Source organism: Arvicanthis niloticus, chromosome 29 (genome assembly GCF_011762505.2).
Source record: "Arvicanthis niloticus isolate mArvNil1 chromosome 29, mArvNil1.pat.X, whole genome shotgun sequence".
Taxonomy (NCBI): Eukaryota; Metazoa; Chordata; class Mammalia; order Rodentia; family Muridae; genus Arvicanthis; species Arvicanthis niloticus.
The window spans coordinates 16103225-16122045 of NC_133437.1; the positions used below are offsets into that span (position 1 = coordinate 16103225).

At 38.9% G+C, this 18821-nt stretch overlaps 1 protein-coding gene across 4 annotated transcripts in view; it reads left to right on the forward strand.

Moving 5' to 3' along the window:
* The window catches only part of Ssbp2 (single stranded DNA binding protein 2), a 253087-nt gene that overhangs the window by 177298 nt on the left and 56968 nt on the right, over nt 1–18821 (forward strand). For 2 of the 4 annotated variants that reach the window (XM_076927127.1, XM_076927128.1), the window contains exon 5: nt 2128–2217. The exons of the other annotated variants lie outside the window; for them this stretch is intronic. In XM_076927127.1, coding sequence (XP_076783242.1) covers nt 2128–2217 — 90 coding nt within the window. The remainder of the gene's footprint in view (nt 1–2127; nt 2218–18821) is intronic. 4 annotated transcript variants of the gene reach the window in all.

An 18821-nucleotide genomic window follows, 5' to 3' on the forward strand; every position in this document is an offset into this window, starting at 1 on the left:
GATGAAAAAGTAGGATTGAATTAAACAGTCTCAAGGACAAAGATCAGATCCTGCTTCCTAGACTTGGCTGTAATTGTACATATTTAACCTAACCATTGTTGATTGACCCTCTAACACTGTATTAAAATATTATGCAAGCTTAGTTAAATGGAAAATCAGTTTGCTTTCATTTTTAAAAGATTGTGTGTGGTGCTGTACAAAATGAGAGGGACAAGAGCTGGTCGGGCTGCATCAGGCAGTAGTCAGTCAATCTTTCTAGTCAGTCAGTTTGTCTCTGTGTGCTGCCTCCGAGCATGCTCATGGAGTCAGAAAAAGCAGCTTCCTCTTCTGTTTTTGTATCCTTGGCTGTAGTTACATTTGGATTCATAAGTAAACAGCATTTCACAGGATCACATTTCAGCCTAGTTACTCTTGGGAACTGTGAAAATCACTGGTCCCAACAACCTCAAGTACTGAGAAACATTTTTTTTAAGCCAGGAACTATGCACTATAACATGCTAAGATACCATATCATCTATGGGCTGAGTTCAGGAATGGATGCAACTGAGGTACACAGTAGTCAGGGCAGCATGGACATAACTGTGGGACCATCATGGACATAACTGTGGGACCAACACGAACATAACTGTGGGACCAGCACAGACATAACTGTGGGACCAGCATGGACATAACTGTGGGACCAGCATGGACATAACTGTGGGACCAGCATGGACATAACTGTGGGACAAGCTTGAACTTGTAAAATTCAGAATCTTCTCTTGCTACTGCTTTAAGATATTGCTAACTACAATTGCACTGCTGTACAATAGAACCCAGAACCGCACTCCTCCAGCTGGCTGTGCCTCTGTACCTGTGTGGCCGCCCCCTTTCTTACTCTCTACCCTCCATTGGCCACCGTCTATTCTTGACTTTATGAGATCAGCCCTCTACATCCCACATCTGTGTACTATCATGTGCTATTTGTCTCTCTGCCCTGCTGTATTTGAACTTAGCATAATGTCCTCCAGGCTTATCCATGTTGCCACAGCTTTTAGGGCTAAATAAAATTCCACTGTGTGTATGGGCCACACTTTCCATATTCACTCATTCCTCAGTGAACGTTTAGGTTGATTCTATAGTTTAGCTATTATAAACAGTGCTTCAGATAAACAGGACTTCAGCTGTCTCTCCACAATAGTTGTTTCTCTTCTGGATATATACATGGTACTAAGATTGTCTGTCCCTGGATTAGTTCTATCTCTGGGTTTTATTTTGTTTCTCAGGACCTTGCATATGCTCATAAAGGTGGTACTAGTTTCCGTCCCCATCTGGTCCCTTCTTGAGTATTTTTAGGACTTTAAATGTTTTAATGAAATTGAAAAATAAAGTCATTAGTTATAGAACAGCTTCATGTGTACCAATGTATATACAAAAAGAAATCTGTAGCCCTTATCTGACTACAAAGAATCTAAATCAAAGGTTTTATTTTTTCATCTTCCTATTTAATGAAATGCTAGGATTTCATGAAAAGTTTATAAATTAAATAAACTTTGAAATTTTCAGTCTGATACTTTTAATAACTTGTATGAGACTGGTGTCATCAAATCTAATTTAATTTTTTTTTCAGTCTCCCACTGTGTTTTCATCTTCCCACCATATACTTTGTTTATGTAATGATGATAACATATTAAAATGAATAAAATATGGCTATCTGTAGGCATAAAATGAATTTTAGTTGTTTATGACATATTAAGTATGATCTAAATAAAGGTCTTTCACCCAGTGATCATCATACACAGACTTTTACCTGTTTGTACATTCATTGCTAATGTTTGCCATTTCAAATGTCTGTAGCTTAAATTAAGCATTTGTTTAAACTTTTATCATCTGTCACATTGCTCTCAGCACTTACTATATATTCAGATGTGTCATCTTATGAGTGGTCTTTGTCTTCACTGAACTCCACAGGCCTGTTGAAGCCACCAACGTTGTGTATTGCACTGTAATCTCAGGGCACTTGTAGAGTGGGAGTCAGCAGCTTTTGTTCCCAGGAGTGCAAAAGCAGCCGCCCTGCAATGTCTCACACAGCCCTTGGTCCTGTGCCTTCTCTGTAATGATGTAGCTCTGTCTCTCCTTTATTCTTTGCAGAGTGCTGCAGCAGCTCCCAGCCCCGTGCTAGGAAACATGCCCCCAGGAGATGGCATGCCAGTAGGCCCCGTGCCACCAGGGTTCTTTCAGGTACTCAGAGTCTTGACTAGGAATGTTAAGGCAGAGGAACTCCTGCTTGGTGTTATTTAATGCTGATGAAGTAGGCCGAGGCTGTTTTAATTCTTTTCGTTTGATTCTTAAGGTAAATATGATGCCGTACAGCCAACTCTTGATTGCTCAAGCTGCTTGTTTACTACATTCCCTTCCTCTGTTGTATTGTTTGTTATGATTAATATTAAACCATTTCATTTGATAAAAAAAAGAAAAGAAATCAAAGTGCAAATTAGACTAATAAGTTCAATGTGGTGAATACTTTGTGGGAAAATACATCTTTAATGTGAAAATGCTCATTTTCAACTGTCTGTATTTTTGTAGACTAAGAATAATCAAGATTTGGCTGTATTTTCAAAAGTAGCCAAGTCATGATCTATTTACTTAATAAAAATTATAGTCTGTATTAAATATTTGAAATCACCTTTGTGGTTTTTCAGATGGAATATTTATTAATATAATTATATAAAATTTGAAGATCAGATTTTCATTTGTGTATTTAGCATTTTAAAATTTCAGTACCAGCTCCTTTTAGCAACGACAGTAATGATTTTAGAATTATAATACATCAGTTTTAATTTTATAGATCTTTACCTTAAATCTGATAGAATTCTAACCCAACCCAACAGACCAATGTAAATTCTGAAGACTTTTTTCTATATGGATAATTTTATAACACTCTTTGAGAAAATTAAGAATTAGGAGTTAAGAATTAAACGTGGGAGACATTATAGTAATTAATATCTAACACACTATCTCGTTAATATAGTACATACCTATAAGCCAAATTGATATTTTGATTTATTTTTAATTTCAAAATCCTTGATAATCATTGGCTAGTAATTCATACCATTACTAAGGTACTTACAGAGATGAAAATGCATAGATTAAATTGTAAATAATGTTGTAAAATAGATCTGTAGAATTAAAAGATCTCATTTAGAACCTCAAACAAACCCTGCATGTTTAGGGAATATTTCTTTGTCTAGCTGCTCTTTACTGTTACTGGAGTAATATGAAAAATGTAAAAGTCATTTTAGAGCCACATTCTGTCCTGAGACTCTAAGTATAACTCTTGGTTATTAAACAGTCACCGCATAAGACAATGATAATATTAGCTAACATTTAATAACTGTTTTCTCTGCTATGATTTAGTTAGTCTACATGCTTTACATAGGCTACCAGTTTCTACAGTCCCCACCATTTAAGATTTGCTGAGTCTCACAGTGCAGATGGAAACACCAAAGCACTGACAGATGATTCTCACAGGAGGTGACAGGGCTGGACTTTAAATCAAGACAGTCTCCGTTTCTGCCATTGAGATTACTTTTGAAAGCTGACTGCTATCTGTGACATGTTTTTTACTCATTTTATTTTTGCTTTACATTCTTAATTCTCTTGCCTGAAGTGGCTAGGGTAGGGAGTATGTGGGAGTCTCGTCTTGAGACAGGAGCACACCTGTGGCACTGTTATGGGAGGAGCAAATGTTTACTCTAGAGCATTCTACCAAGATGGATGAACCTATACAGTTCCTTTTCATATTTGTCAGGGTTAGCCTCCCTCCCCCTTGCTTATTTTCTTGTATGAGTAGTCAAAATAGCTTTAATTTTCTTTAAATTATTCTGATAGAATTCATGACTGGGCACTTTTAGATTCCAGATACTGTGATATATAAAAATCGGCACATATAGTGTACAACCTTCTGAGGCTCTTCGTATTAACAACAACAACAACAACAACAACAAATCAGCTTTAAAAATAAAAAGCTGCAGTGAAAAGTTTTGTTATGGCCAAGAAGAGAGAATAATTAAGTCCACCAGAGTTGGAGATGAGTGAGGGTTAGAAACACTGTCCAGCAAAGCAAGCAGAGGAACGGCACATCAAAGAGCGGCCCATAGCCAAAGTGTGCTAGCAATAAAACAAGCAGTATTGACATGCACAGGGTACACACTAAGTGCAGGAGTGAAGGGAAGGGGTCCTGCACGTGAAATTGGGAAGATGTGCTCTGGTCCGTTGGGAAGAGCCTGGAATGGCGTGGTAAGATCTATTTACCATGTTTATGGGATCCAGCAGATCTTTGAGAAAGGCAGTGACCTCGTTGTGCAGTTGATTCAGACTCTTGTTTAGGCTAAAGTTGATTCAGATTTTGTTCAGGCATCTCTGATAAACGTGTTTATAACATCCCTGACATCAAAAAGCCCAGAGTGTGGTGACTAAGAAAAGAAGTGATTTAAGTATGGGAAAATTTGAAAATAGGCATATTAAATTGGTGGAACATACACTTATAGCAAATTAGATCATCACACTCAGTCTTGGGAAAGGTATGGTCAGAAAAGCATTGTCAACATAGAAACTGTAATCAAAGTTAATGTCTTAAGATGAATGAGGAGTTAGGCAAAGGAAGCAGAGAGAAAGAACAGTCAAGGAAGGAGAAATAATGACAGGAACCCAGAGGGGAGAGAAGTAGACACCTAGTATTTCAAGCCAGTTGTATCCTGACTAGTTATAAGGGGAATGGCTGGTGGTGCGGCCTGAGAGGTCCTGAAGGCAGTCCAGGTTCTGAACCAAATCCTAAAGACCATGACGAGCCATCAAGAGGAACATCTTTGGCTTTGCATCTTGAAGGGGAAAATAATTTCAGCAATATTAGCCAGAATTCAGTTACAGAAGAATATGTCTAGAAGTGGAGACTGATCTAGGACAGTAGGATTAGAAAGAAAAAAATAGTAATTAGGTTTGAAAAGCCTCAGTTGATTGCCCAAATTAGACATAAAGGAGAAGAAGTTGCAAGAACTAAGGAAGATACTGAAGCTCCTATTTTGGGTCTTTGAATAATTGCAGTATCTTTATCAATGTAAAGAAAAATAGGAGATGGAAAAATCTGGATACATGCAAGTTATTTCTGCTCACCCAAGAAGACTGTTTCAGCTCGCCGCAAGGACTTTCCACATCTATTCAAACTTCATATATACCCAGGATTTTTAAATGTTTCTAAAATACTGAAAAATTCAGTCAAACACTAAAAACCTGATACCTCTTAGTAATACAGTGCTGAGGTCAGCTGAAGTGTTTCCTAACCAGTTAGTACTAAGTTTCTGCAGTATTTGGACTGTACTTGAGTGAGAGCCTAGCCATAGCACATGTTGTTGAAGAGGCTGCCTTTTATGCATAGAAGCATGATAATCAGAAGCTATAGGTGCTTATACTTGACAGCAAAACACCAGTTTCTACTCCTGTTTCCACAGACATTTTCCTCTGAGAATGGTCCACACCTAGAAGCTTTAGGAAAGAGAATCATTTCTGAGTTCACAGATGAAAACACCCAAGTTCAGCACAGCCAGTGAGCAAGGTTCATTCTAGGAAAGGGCTACATTGCAAGCAGCCATAGAAGCGCAGGCTTTGGCTCTGCTGGTGACTGGTTCCAGAAGGCTCACTAGCGAGAGACTGGGGTTCTCTAAGGAGTGAGCTTAGACATAAAGGGAAACCCCAGCACCGAGAGGAGCTCTCAGCAGCTTTCCCTCCTCTTACTTCTTGTAGCAGCTGGATTCTGAAGGGCTTCTCCCTGCTCCTACAACTTACAGTTAGGGAGAGTGGGGGAATACTTCATATTCCCAGGGAGAAATGCAAAACTTATTTGGGCATAGCAGGAAATGGGAGTCGACTATAAAAAGATTAAAGTATTAGGATTAAATGGATAAAGTTAATAATTTATAATTGGCCTCCTAAGTTAAAGCATAAGTAGTTTTGAGTTGCACTCATTCTATAATCATACTGTAAAAATTACGTTGAAATTAGTCCTCCTAAATAGGTAAATGTATTTCTTTCATTCCCATTTACAACAAAGAACAGCCCTCTTCTTCCCCTTTCTCCCCTCCCCCCTCCCCCTCTACTTCTCTCACTCCTTCCCTCCCTCCCTTCCTTTCCCCCCCCCCCCCAGGTATAACTTAAATTCATTAGCAAGTAACATTACTACAAACTCTAAATTTAGGAATTCAAAACAAATGCAACTGACTTTAATCCTAAAATTGATATCTGTGATTAATATTCCAGCCATTTAATATGTCCATTATGGAAGACAGTCCTTAGATTGTTGCCTTTCTTTTTGAGACTTTGTAACCACGTTATTAGTTTGTTTGCTGTCATTTTGACAAAATACCTGGCAGGAGAAACCTAGTGGAGGGGAAGCTTACTTTGGCTCACAGTTTGAGGGGGGCAGTCTAGCACTGCAGGGACCATGGCAGCTGTGATGGCCCAGTCCGTGGTAGTAGGAGCTTGCTATGTGTTTGTTCACATCTTAGTGGATCGGGATTAGGAATTAGAAACAACTGGACATGGCTATGGGCTTTATATAATCCCCAAAGTCCCAGCAACCCATCTCTGTCAGTCAGGCTGACTTCCTGACCTCCATGACACCATGCCACCTCTGGGCACAAGCTATTAAAACACATGAACCTATGGGAAGTGTTTCTGATCCAAGCCATAAGTTTTGTTTTTATTTAAACGGGAATGTCTCTTAATTAGTAAGAGACCATTAAGTGAAATTAGTAGGAATAGTTGAACATGCAAAAGGAAGTGTCAATTTAGTAAAATAAAGCCATCTAAAGTAAGATACATACTTATATACTAGAGTTGTCAGAGGCTTGGTTACTGTAAGAAACCCAGTAAATCCTCAGTGTCACCTGTTGTGGAGCCAATGGATGACTTCATAGCCACATTCTTAAGTCAGCTGACGAATCGTTACCAGAGGAAAGGCAATAGGGTTGTCTGTCCAGCAACCTCAAGTTTGGTTTTAGTAGAAAAAATACAGTAATGCATCAGTAATCTCATGTGGCTTAATTCAACAGTTTCATGGTATGCTAAGAAGTTTTAATCATAAATGGTATCAACCTATTGGTTATCTTCATTTTTGTATATGTATATTTGTTCTCTCAAAAATAAACAAAGGCATTAATGGCTGCAGCCTGATTGAAATAGGCAGCAGTATCTTCTTTTTGTTTTCCCATTCTGTATTCTTTTCCTTTCTTTTCATTCTTTTTTTAAATACGTCAAATATTTTATTTATTTATTTATTTATTTTATACTTTATTTACATTTCAGATGCCATCCCCTTTCCCCATTTCCTTTTCCTAGAAAACCCCTATCCCATGCCCCCTTTTCTTTTTTGCTTTTATACATTTTTAAAAAATGTTAATCAAAGGCTTTATAAGTTTGGTAATGCTCAATCAGAAGTGTAACCCAATACCCAACCTAGATATATCAACTATCTTTGACTGGTGGAGACACGTGAACATCTGCCTCCATGCCCCCCTCTCTTTCTCTCTCTTATCACCTAGCTTCACCCTTCCTGTTAAAATAAAACTTTTCTCTCAAAATGCAATTAGAGCATAGATATTCCTAATTGTACCAGTGAGGTACAAGATAGTCCTGATACCCAGTCCATCATTTTGTTGACTAACCAGAACTTCTGTCATCTGTCCTAACTAAAGCACTTAGTTTTGAACTTGGCTTTTTTTCTTGGCTTTAGAATGAATGTCAGCTGAAAAACCATCCACTCAGATCTTTTCTCTCAAAGTAAATAGCCAGGATTGGCTATGAGACTGTAGGTCTTCAACCCCGTCAGAAATCCAGAATGACTGAGTTAACTGAAGTTATGGGAAGCACTAAGCATAGCTTCTAAAACTTAGCCAATTTATAGAGACCGCTGAACACCTGAAAAGCCCCTATACTACCGAACGTTGGAGCATCAAATCTTCAGCCTTCTGGCCCAGGATCATCTGACAGACCTTAGTGATGCAGGATTATTAAGGGCTGATTACTCTGTCTAGGCAGATATAATTGGTCGACTATTCTGCAAGTGTGTCCTTTTCTAGACAGTAATTTGTCTGTAGATGGAAAGAGGCAATTCTTGCCTAGTGGCTGTCTCACCACAACTGGAGCAACTCCAAAGATGCTCAATTTCTTATTAGAATCCACAACAGGAAGCTGTAGGAGCAGACAGATCTCTAATCAAAATAAACATTAATATAGAAATATTTGTAATGTCAATTCTATGGACTTCTGACGTTTTGAAAACCAACTATCCATGTAAGGTAACTTGGACTGTTGTCTGTTAACTCCTCTCAGCTATTTCTAAATAAAATATGGAAAACACCCTAACAATAAACTCAAAGCCCTGAATTCGCTATAGTCCCTTAACTCATAGGCTAACCGTCCCAAATCAGTTAAAAAAGTTAAAGAAGGACTGGGTCTAAGCCTTGTATTTCTGAATGTGTTATACAGGCCCAATGGCCATGAGAGTATCAATATTCATCTCACTTTTATATCAATAAGAAGCTCATACCAATGAAGACCTTAAATTTGAAATCAAAGTAAATTTTGTACCATTTAAGAAATTATAACTTCATCTTGATATTAATTATACAGATTCCTACCAATAGGTTATGGCTATGCAATAAGTCCTAGCTAATCTTCCCTGTTCCAACAAAACCACTACTTTTTCCTAGAAAGACAGATATTAACCACCTTAGTCCCCAAGTCCAGGGAATAGGGATGCTGACTCTTCTTTAACTTCTTCAAGCTGATTACGGGCGTTGAGATATTAGAAGAGGGGTGGGGGGAAAAGTAAATTGATAAGCCTCTGACGCTGTGTCTTCGCTGCATCCAGATGGAATTCCAGGACATCGGAGGTCTGGGCAGGTCTGCTCAGTATGTTTGATGAGTAGATACACCAAGGCTGTGTATTCTGCAATATACAATTCTCAGAACAAGTATTAGTATCAAGAAAAAAAAATTTTTTCCCTAGAGGGTTGACATTTTTTAAAAGATGTTGGGTCTAGCAACTTTTCTTTTTTTCCCCTTTTAAAAATTGGTTGTAATATTTACATTTCAAATTTTATCCCCTTATCCCAGTCCCCCCACCACCCAGGAACCCCTTATCCCATTCCCCCTCCTTGGGCAGCAGTATCTTCTTAGACCAGTTTAGATGTTCTTCTCATTTATGTACAGTGGTCAAAATAATTAAGTAAATAGTCTGACTAAAATAAAGGAAAAGCATTCTTTTGTGTTTTAAAAAATAGATTAATTCTGTCTGCTACTTTGTAAGGGTTAGTATTTTTGCAACTTGTAATAAAAATTCTTCCATGACTTACAGTAATTTATAGAGCATTAAGTGAAGGCCATTTCTTATTTCTAAGAGAATGTTGTAGTTTTTCTTCTCCCTGCTCTTTATTGCAGAAAAGTTTCACAATGGGAGCTGAACCTTACTTACCACTCTAGTAACTGGACATATCTTTTATTGAAAAGCATGATACAGTCTTTTAATAGGTACTATTATACATCATACCTGAGCCTATAGCTGATGTGGGATACATTTTTAAATATTTGTTTAATTTGAATATAAACCAATATAGACTTGTTCAGTTTTGCTGTGTATTATATTTTGCTACAGTTTTTATCTTGATACATTTATTACCTTACAGTTACTAAATCTTTAGCTTCCTTAACAGAAACTTCTAAAAACTAATAATATATTGATGTTGGGTAGTAAAAGTAAGGTTTTGGTCTGATTACAGTTGTAAATACGTGTTGAAAGTAAGTGTACTAAGTAGTTTCAGGATGAGTGCTCATGCATAATTTGCATTGCTTTTGATCAGAACTCTGCTGTGCCAGAAGACATATTGCCACAGGATTGCCAGTCATCTTGCAGGACTTGGCCAGCCATGATAAAGCTGCTTTGCCATCTAGTGGCAATGTAATGATGTCTCTATGTTAGTGTCTGTTTTCCAAAGATTCTGTTGTTCACCAAACTGCAGGTAGCAAGCTGACCTAATGCTTTGGCATAGTAGTAATGAAAAAGAATTAAAAGGAAAGAGAGAAGGAGGGAGAGAGGCATGGACAGAGGGAGGAAGGGAGGGAAGAAAAAGAAGAAAGAAAAACAGGTGGTAGGAAAATTCTTATTTCCTCACAGGGTTCTTAACTAGAAAAGGCTCAGTATAAATCATATAAACGAACTAGGTGGGGAACACAAAGTAAAACAATATTGTCAGTACTTTGAGAGCAAAAAGATCAAACATGAGAAAAACTCTTGTTTTTTTCTTGAGACTGAAAAGAAAGTAAAAGAAATGTTTTTTCCCAAAATTTACTTTTTAAATTCACATTATATCCCAATTGCAACCCCTCCCTCCTTTCCTCCAAGTCTTGCCCTTGCAAATCTCTTCCCCTGTTTCTCCCCCCCCTTCTCCTCAGAGAAGGTGAAGCGCCCCCCCCCCCCCCCGTACCACTCTACTGTGGGATATCTAGCCCCAGCAAGACTAAACACCTTCTCTCCCCATTAAGGCCCAACAGACAGTACGGCTAGGGGAGTGGCATCTAATGGCAGGCAACAGAGTCAGAGACAGCCCCCACTCCATTTGTTAGGGGACCCATATAAAGACCAAGCTGTACATCTGCTATAAATGTCAGAGGGGCCTTAGTTCCAGCCCCTGCATGCTCTTTGGTTGGTGATTCAGTCTCTGAACTCCCAAGGGCCCAGATTAGTTGACTCTGTAGGTCTTCTTGTGGTGTCCTTGACCCCTCTGACTCCCTAAATTCTATCTACAACTCTTTCACAAGACTCCCTAAGTTCCTCCTAATGTGTGGCTGTGAGTCTCAGCATCTGTTTCCATTCATTGCTGGATGCAGCCTCTCAGGAGACAGTTATGCTAGTTTCCTGTCTGCAATCATAGCAGAGTATCATTAATAGTGTCAGGGGTTGGCTCTCTCCTATGGGATGGATTTCAAGTTTGGATAGTCATTGGTTGGCTATTCCATTAATTGGCATCTCTGGGATCAGCTGGTGACCAAGGATGGGGGAAGTTACAGGGAGTCTATGGTAGTGACCCTAGCTGAAATTCCTACCAGTGGGGGATGCAGAGACTAAAGTAGCTATCTCCTATAGCCAGGCAGTATGGCCAGTGGAAGGAGGGGACATCAACCCATCCACAAAACCTTCAACCCAAAATTTGTTCTGCCCTCAAGATGCACAGGGATAGGAAGGAAGGAAGGAAGGAAGGAAAGAAGGAAGGAAGGAAGGAATCTTAAAAAATATTTCAGAGCAGAAACTGAATTTTTTTTTAAGAAATTTTTTTTTCATTTCTTAATTTTTGTATGTGCATTGGTGTTTTGCCTGCACAAATGTTTGCATGAGGATGTCAAATCCTGGAACTGGAGTAACAGACAGGTGTGAGCTGCCATGTAGGTGCTAGGAATTGAACTGAGATCCTTTAGAAGAGCAGCCAGTGTTCTTAACTGCTGAGCCATCTTTCAGCCCCCCAAAATATTTTCTGCCATCTCTGGGTTAGTGTCTTGGAGGTAACTACTTGATTCCTGTGAATAAGCCCCAGGTTTTGAGATGCCTTTATGTGTGTCATGTGCTCTGCTGTTCTTGAGTCTTCCTGAATCAGCCACACCAGCATCAGCAACAGCTGTTTGGTCCCTCATACAGTGAGATATTCACAAGCTTGCCAGGTCCTTCCTTCCAGTGATCTGCCTTTAATCCTTCCCTGAAACAAGTCTTTAGAAATATTATAATTCTGGAGATGCCCCTTTCCCACTCTCTAGAAGTTGTACATGTTTTTTTCTTTTTTTATTAGATATTTTATTTATTTACATTTTAGATGTCATCCCCTTTCCTCTTTTCCCCTCCCTAGAACCCCCTATCCCATACCCCATATCATTTTAATTACATGAATGTATTAAAGTCAATTCTAAGTTGAGGGTCTAGCAATACAATAGATGCAAATAGTCAAGGAACAAGCAAGACAATAAACACAAATAGTCAAAGAACAAGCAAGGCATTAAACACAATTCTGGGAACATTCCTGTGATCACTGTTTCTAAGGGCTTATCAGGATGACCAAAGTATCTGAGCCTACTTCCCTGTCCTAGCCCAAAGTCATTTTCATGTCTGAAGCCTACTTCCTTGTTCTAACCTAAGATTTAGATTCCTACCTGAAATTACCTCTTTGTTCTAGCCTAATGTCAGATTCCTGCCAAGCAGCCCATTTCTTTGTCCTTGGCCCATGTCAGATTCTTGCCAAGCAACCTCAAAGGCTCTCTGCCTCTCCCCTTTTTTATTTTATTACCAAGATTGAGCCTGTCTTAGGTCATTCTGACAAGAATGCCTTCCTTACCTGTCATGGAATATGTGTTATCCAAAGCAGTGTACTTCTGTCTTAGGTTGGTAAGGCTCTGTGCAGAATCTTACCTGTCTTTGGCTTGCCAGCCTGTTAATTTAATAACTTTGTTTAAGGGTCCATTTTCAGGTTCAGGCCATGTACTTTGGCTGCCAACATGTTGATGTTGTTAGAGACAAGCTTTCACACAATGGGCAGGAATAAAAGTATTTCCAGGACAAATAGGACTAGCATGATCAAGCTATATATGCCATTCTTGAAGCTTGACCAAAATAGAAATACTGACCTTAGGCCATGGGTAATTTTATCAACAGTATCTACCACATCAACGCTCAGCAGAGCAGCATTCTTGAAATTCATAAGCTCACTATGTAACATTAAAACATCCAGAGAGGTGTTAGAATTATGCCAAATACACTGCAAGTGTCATTAAACTTTTTCCTAATTATAATGACTACCACTGTAAATTTTAGAACTAACATGAATCCAATGATATTTGGCATGGCCCTCAAGATGGCTCCTTACCCTTAAATTCTGAATCTCCTTCCAATAATCTAAATGGGATAAAGAGCATCAGTCTGTACCAAATCCTTTTGTATATTCCTATCTAAATCCTTTTGTATATTCAACACATTAGTAACATTTTTTGCTAAATGATTAGCATATGTATATTATCTTAAATCTTAATGAATCAGAAGTTTATTTACAGTATCATTTCTCAGTTTTGTTGAATAGGTTACTAGAAATACCAATTATTAATTGGAAATACCTATGTGTAATTAACATTAAAATATAATTTCTACTATTGTATACAAGAGAGAGAAGAGAGAGTATATGTGTGTTTGAAATTCAGATAGTAGAAATAGTATTTCCCAGAGTTAAATTCACCAAAATTATATAGTGGAAGGCAGAGAATACTGCTTAATTATCAAAGCACAAACAGTAAAAATAAAACAGAAGTTTCCTAGAAATGTAATTTTGAGTGTTAAAGAACAAAGAGCCTGAGCATTGCAGATGGAGCAAGCTCTTCCCTAATGCAGAGGTATAACACTTGAAAATGCAGAGGTGCTAGACAGCTGGTCGCCAGCTTTGCAAGACTGCTGTCCTACAGTCCTGGTCATAGTTTCTGGTCTCAGCCACAGAATGAATTTAAACTTCTCAGCTTGAATAACTAAGGAGGCTTTAAAACCTACAATTCAGAAAACTAAAAGCCCTGAAGCATTTTCTGGATGGACAGGGAGCAAAAGAGGAACTGTTGGGTCTCTACTTCTGCCTTGCATTTGGTATAGAAGGAGAATGTCTGTTGGAAATCCAACTGTTTGCCAGTGAGCACTTAGCAGTTAGACTGGCCATCTGAGGCCAGGGCACTTGTCTTGCCTCTTCTTGTTACTCCCGAAAGTTAAAGGATCAACATAAATGGGGTGGAATTCTTAGTTTTATGGTGAGTGTTGTTTGGTTGTTTTTAATGCTGAATCTTGTACTGTAATTAGAAAAATACTGGTCGAGAGGGCTGATGGCTGAAGTGTTGTTGCCCATGGTCTCCTTTTCTTTTTCAAGGCGGGCTCAGACGGTTGCTCGTGCTTGTCCTTGCTCCAGGCCTCTTGCCTCAGCCACCATAGAAATCCTTAGTCAAGTTCAACCTGTCTGTCTTTCATTTTTCAAATTTCCAGTATCTAATAAATAAGTTAAACTAGTTTGGTTCATTAATGTACATGTTTAAAATTTGACACATAAATATGGGTTATATTTATAAGATAATATAATTTATATTTATATTAGTATAATTTAGTTTTGTTTCATGTGGGCTACTGGGAGTGGAGCCCACAGCCCCCGCATGCTAAGCAAGCACTTTACCGCTGAGATCATTATGGCCAATTTCTTAACAAATATATTAATTTTTCTGCATGGACATTTCAAAGGACTATTGCTGAATCAATAGAAATATCACAAGAATATCAAGATACCAGAAAGATTAGAACAAAATACAGCATTTTAAGTTATTTTTTTGCAATGATTGCCGAAACAAGGTAAAGGGTATATCTCCTATACCCTCACCTAGAGCAACTTTACGTAAAAATATAAATCATATAATGCAAAAGAGGAATGGATTTGTGTTCTTTAAGGAAAAGTTAAAAGTATTGCTTAAATCTTAGCTTTTTTAATGATAAAAACTTAAAAATTTTTTTATTAATTATTTTATTTATTTACATTCCAGTTGTTGTCTCCTCCCAAGGTTCCCCCTCCCACAGTTCCTCATGCCATTCCTCCTCCCCCTTGCCTCTGAGGGCACCTCCCCACCAGACCTCCTTCTTCCCTGGGGCCTCAAGTCTCTTGAGGTTAAGCACACCTCCCACTGAGGGCAGACCAGGCTGATTTCTGCTATATATGTGCCAGGGGCCTGGGACTGGCTCATGTATGCTGCCAGGTTGGTGGCTCAGTCTCTGGGAGTTCTCTGGGGTCTGGATTAGTTGAAACTCCTGGTCTTCTGATGTGGTCACCCTCCCCTTCAGCTTCTTCCATTCTTCCCCTAATTCAACCATAGGGGTCCCCAACTTCAATCCAGTGCTTGGGTGTAAGTGTTTGTATTTGTCTCAGTCAGCTGCTGGTAGGGCCTCTCGGTGGACAGCCATGCCAGGCTCCATCTATAAGAACATCATAGCATCAGAAATAGTGTCAGGCCTTGGTTTACGCTCTCTCCCCTGCCCCTGACCCAATGAGATGGATGCCAAGTTGGGCCAGTCATTGAACTGCCTTTCCTTCAGCCTCTTCTCTATTTTTGTCCCTGCACTTTTTTTTTTTTTTTTTTTTTTGACAAGAACAATTCTGGGTCAGAACTTTTGACTGGAGGTGGACTCTTTGAGCACCCTCTCCCCAATGTTGGGCATTTTGTCTAAGGTTGAGTCCTGAGAGTCTCTCACCTCCCAGGTCTCTGGTACTTTCTAGAAGGTCCCCCTATCTCCCACGCCACTGAGGCTGTTTATTTCCATTCATTCTCCTGCCCCCCTCCATACTGATCCTGTTCCCCTTTTCCCTTTCCTCTCCCCTTTCCAACTCAGGTACCTCCCTCCCTTCCCCCTTCTAAGTGGAATTGATGCATCCTCACTTGGGCCTGTCTGCTTGTTACACTTCTTACAGTCTTGGGTTGTATCCTACATATCTTGTACTTTTTGGCTAATATCATACTATGTGTGTCCTTTTGGGTCTGAGTTACTTCACTCAGGATGATATTTTTAAGTTTCATCCATTTGCCTACAAAATTCATGATGTACTTGTTTTTAATAGATGAATAGTACTCCATTCTGCAAATGAATCACATTATGTGTATTCGTTTTCTGTTGAGGGACATTCTGTTTCCAGCTTCTGGCTATTATAAATAAGGCTGCTATAAACATAGTGGAGCATGTGTCCTTGTTATATGTTGGAGCATCCTTTGGGTATATGCCCTAGAGTGGTATAGCTGGGTCTTCAGGTAGAACTGTTTCCAATTTTCTGAGGAACTGCCAGATTGATTCATAGAGTGATTTTACCAGTTTGCAATCCCACGAGCAATGGAGGAGTGTTCCTCTTTCTTTATTTTTTTTTTTCTTGTCCCAGTCTTTTATTGGTACTCCAAAAGCAGGTAGAAAAAAAAAACCATTGTATAATCATTGACAAATCAAATTCAAAAGAATAACAACATCCCACAAAAATAAAAAATTACAATTGTTTCCCAGAGTTTTAAGCTTTCCCTATTCCCAGCCCTGTGGCCAAAATAATAATAATTGCAAACTTATCATTATTTAAACTTTAACTTTTGACTTATTATACTTCAGAGCTCAGAGCTCCGAGGTCAGCTACTTTCATATTTTGTGAAGCTCTAATGATAAATGACATGGGCAAAGCTCCCAGGCAGTGGTAGAAAGAATCAAGTTAACCCTTAACTCAGTAGTTCTGCTAGCTTTCTGCTTCTGCACATTGCAAATGACTCTCCTAAGAGTCCTAGTGTTTTAACTTAGTTTTACTAGTGTATAGTTTTATGTATTCTATACTTTATTATCTAGCAACCATTCTTTTTTAAATTTTTTTTGTTTTTTATTGGATATTATATTTACATTTCAGATTTTATCCCCTTACCCCATTCCTTGTCTTTAAAAACAAAAGCAAACCAAAAATACCACCAAAACCAACAAATCAACACAGAACAAAATTCAAGACACACACACACAATAAAAAAAACAAGAGCGAGAAAGAAAATCAACAAAAACAAAACAAAAGCATACATACAAATATGGAGTCTGTTTTGTTGCCTAAGTCCTCCCAGGCATGGGGCCTGCCCTAGGGTGTAGTTGCTATATGCCCTGTCACTCCATTGGTGGAAACTGATTTCCCTTTTCTAGCAGGTATAAATTGCAAATAGATTCTTGGTTATGGTTGGGGCTTTGTGTCCATTTCCCCTCCTCTAATGTGCTGGACTTTGGACTGGTTTGAACGTGTGCAGTGTTGTGTGTGTTGTTGCAGTTATATGGTCATTAGTTCCCTTGTATCTGAAAGATGCTATTTCTGTGGAGTCATCTACCACCTCTGGGTCATACAGTCTTTCTGCCTCCTCGTCTGCCTCGTTCCCTGAGCCTTGAGAGGAGGGTTTGATAAAGACATGTGATTTAGGACTTTGTGCTTCGCAGGCTTTCCTTCTGGGCAATTCTTCAGTTGTGGATCTCTTTGTTAATTTTCATCTATTGCAAGAAGTTTTTCTGATGAGGCTCAAGCAGTGTTTTGTTCCATGTGATTAGTAACATGTCATTAGGAGTCATTTCAGTGCTGTGTTCCATTAGGAGAATAATAGCATCAGTTTTTCTCCTAGGCCTATGACCCATCTAGTCTCAGGTTCATGTAACAGTTCCATCATTGAGTGGGCCTCAAATCCAGTCAAAAAGTGGTTACTTCCATAACAGTTGCAGCACTGTGGCAGAGAAGTCACTGTTGTAAGTTGCAAGGTTTGTAGGTGGTTATGTTAGAGTTTTGCTGCTGTTAATAGACACCATGACCAAGGCAATTCTTTTTTTTTTCTTATTTTATTTTATTTACATTTAAGATGCCATCCACTTTCCCTATTTCCCCTCCCTAGAACACCCCTGTCCCATGCCCCCCCTTTCCTTTTTGCTTTTATACATTTTTTTTAAATGTTAATCAAAGGATTTACAAGTTTGGTAATGCTCAATCAGAAGCGTAACCCAATATCCAACCTAGATATAAAAACTATCTTTGACTGGTGGAGACCTGTGAACATCTGCCTCCATGCCCCCTCTCTCTTTCTCTCTCTCATCACCTAGCTTCTCCTCTCCTTGTTCTTCTCTCCTTACTCCATCTCTTCCTCTCAGTACTCCTTCCCACTTAGCTCCTCCTACATATCACTCTTCCTGTTAAAGTAAAACTTTTCTCTCAAAATACAGTTAGAGCATACTTATTCCTAATTGTACCAGTGAGGTACAAGATAGTCCTAATACCCAGTCCATCATTTTGTTGACTAACCCGAACCTCTGTCATCTCTTCTAACTAAAACACTTACTTTTGATCCTGGCTTTTTTTTTTTTTTTTTTTTTTTTTTTTTTTTTTTTTTTTTTTTTTTTTTTTTTATTATGACCAAGGCAACTCTTAAAAGGACAATATTTAGTTGGAACTGGCTTACAGGTTCAGAGTTTCAGTTCATTATTATTAAGGTGGGAATATGGCAGCATCCAGGCAGGCATGGTGCAGGAGGAGCTGAGAGTTCTACAACTTCATCTGAAGGCTGCTAGCAGAATACTGGCTTCCAGGCAGCCAGGATGAGGAACTTAAAGCCAATACTCACAGTAACACAACTACTCCAACAAGGCCACACCTTCTCCAACAGGGCCATACCTTCTAATAGTGCCACTCCCTGAGCTGAGCATATACAAACCATAACAGATGTTGAAATTGGTGATTAGTTTTCTTCTCTAGTAGCATACAAAGTAGCTTGTCACACCATGACTACTAGTCCTGACACTTCTAGTTGGGTACCAGATCAATATTTTCATGTTTGGTGACATAAGTAAGTGTGTGGCTTCAGCAATAGGCCTTACCACCAGTTTATTGAGAGTAATCAAAAGCCTTGCTAATAGTCGGTGATGTTTGGAGGGGTCAAAGTGATCCCTTTGGCCAACAGCTCAACAAGATCCAGCCCATTCCTGACACTGGAGGTTGTATTTGACGGTATAAGATGTCTAGATATGGCATTGTCTCCACAGTATATGGTGACCCTATTTAACTTCCTTTCATATGCATGTGTATTTTAGGAGGCTTCTGTAGTAGCAGGTTTCCGTATGGCTCTTCAGAAGGCTTTCAGTGCTCTGCTTGTCCCCATGCTTCTTCCTTTACCCTGCCTTCTACTCCCCACCAAATCTTCCTATTTGA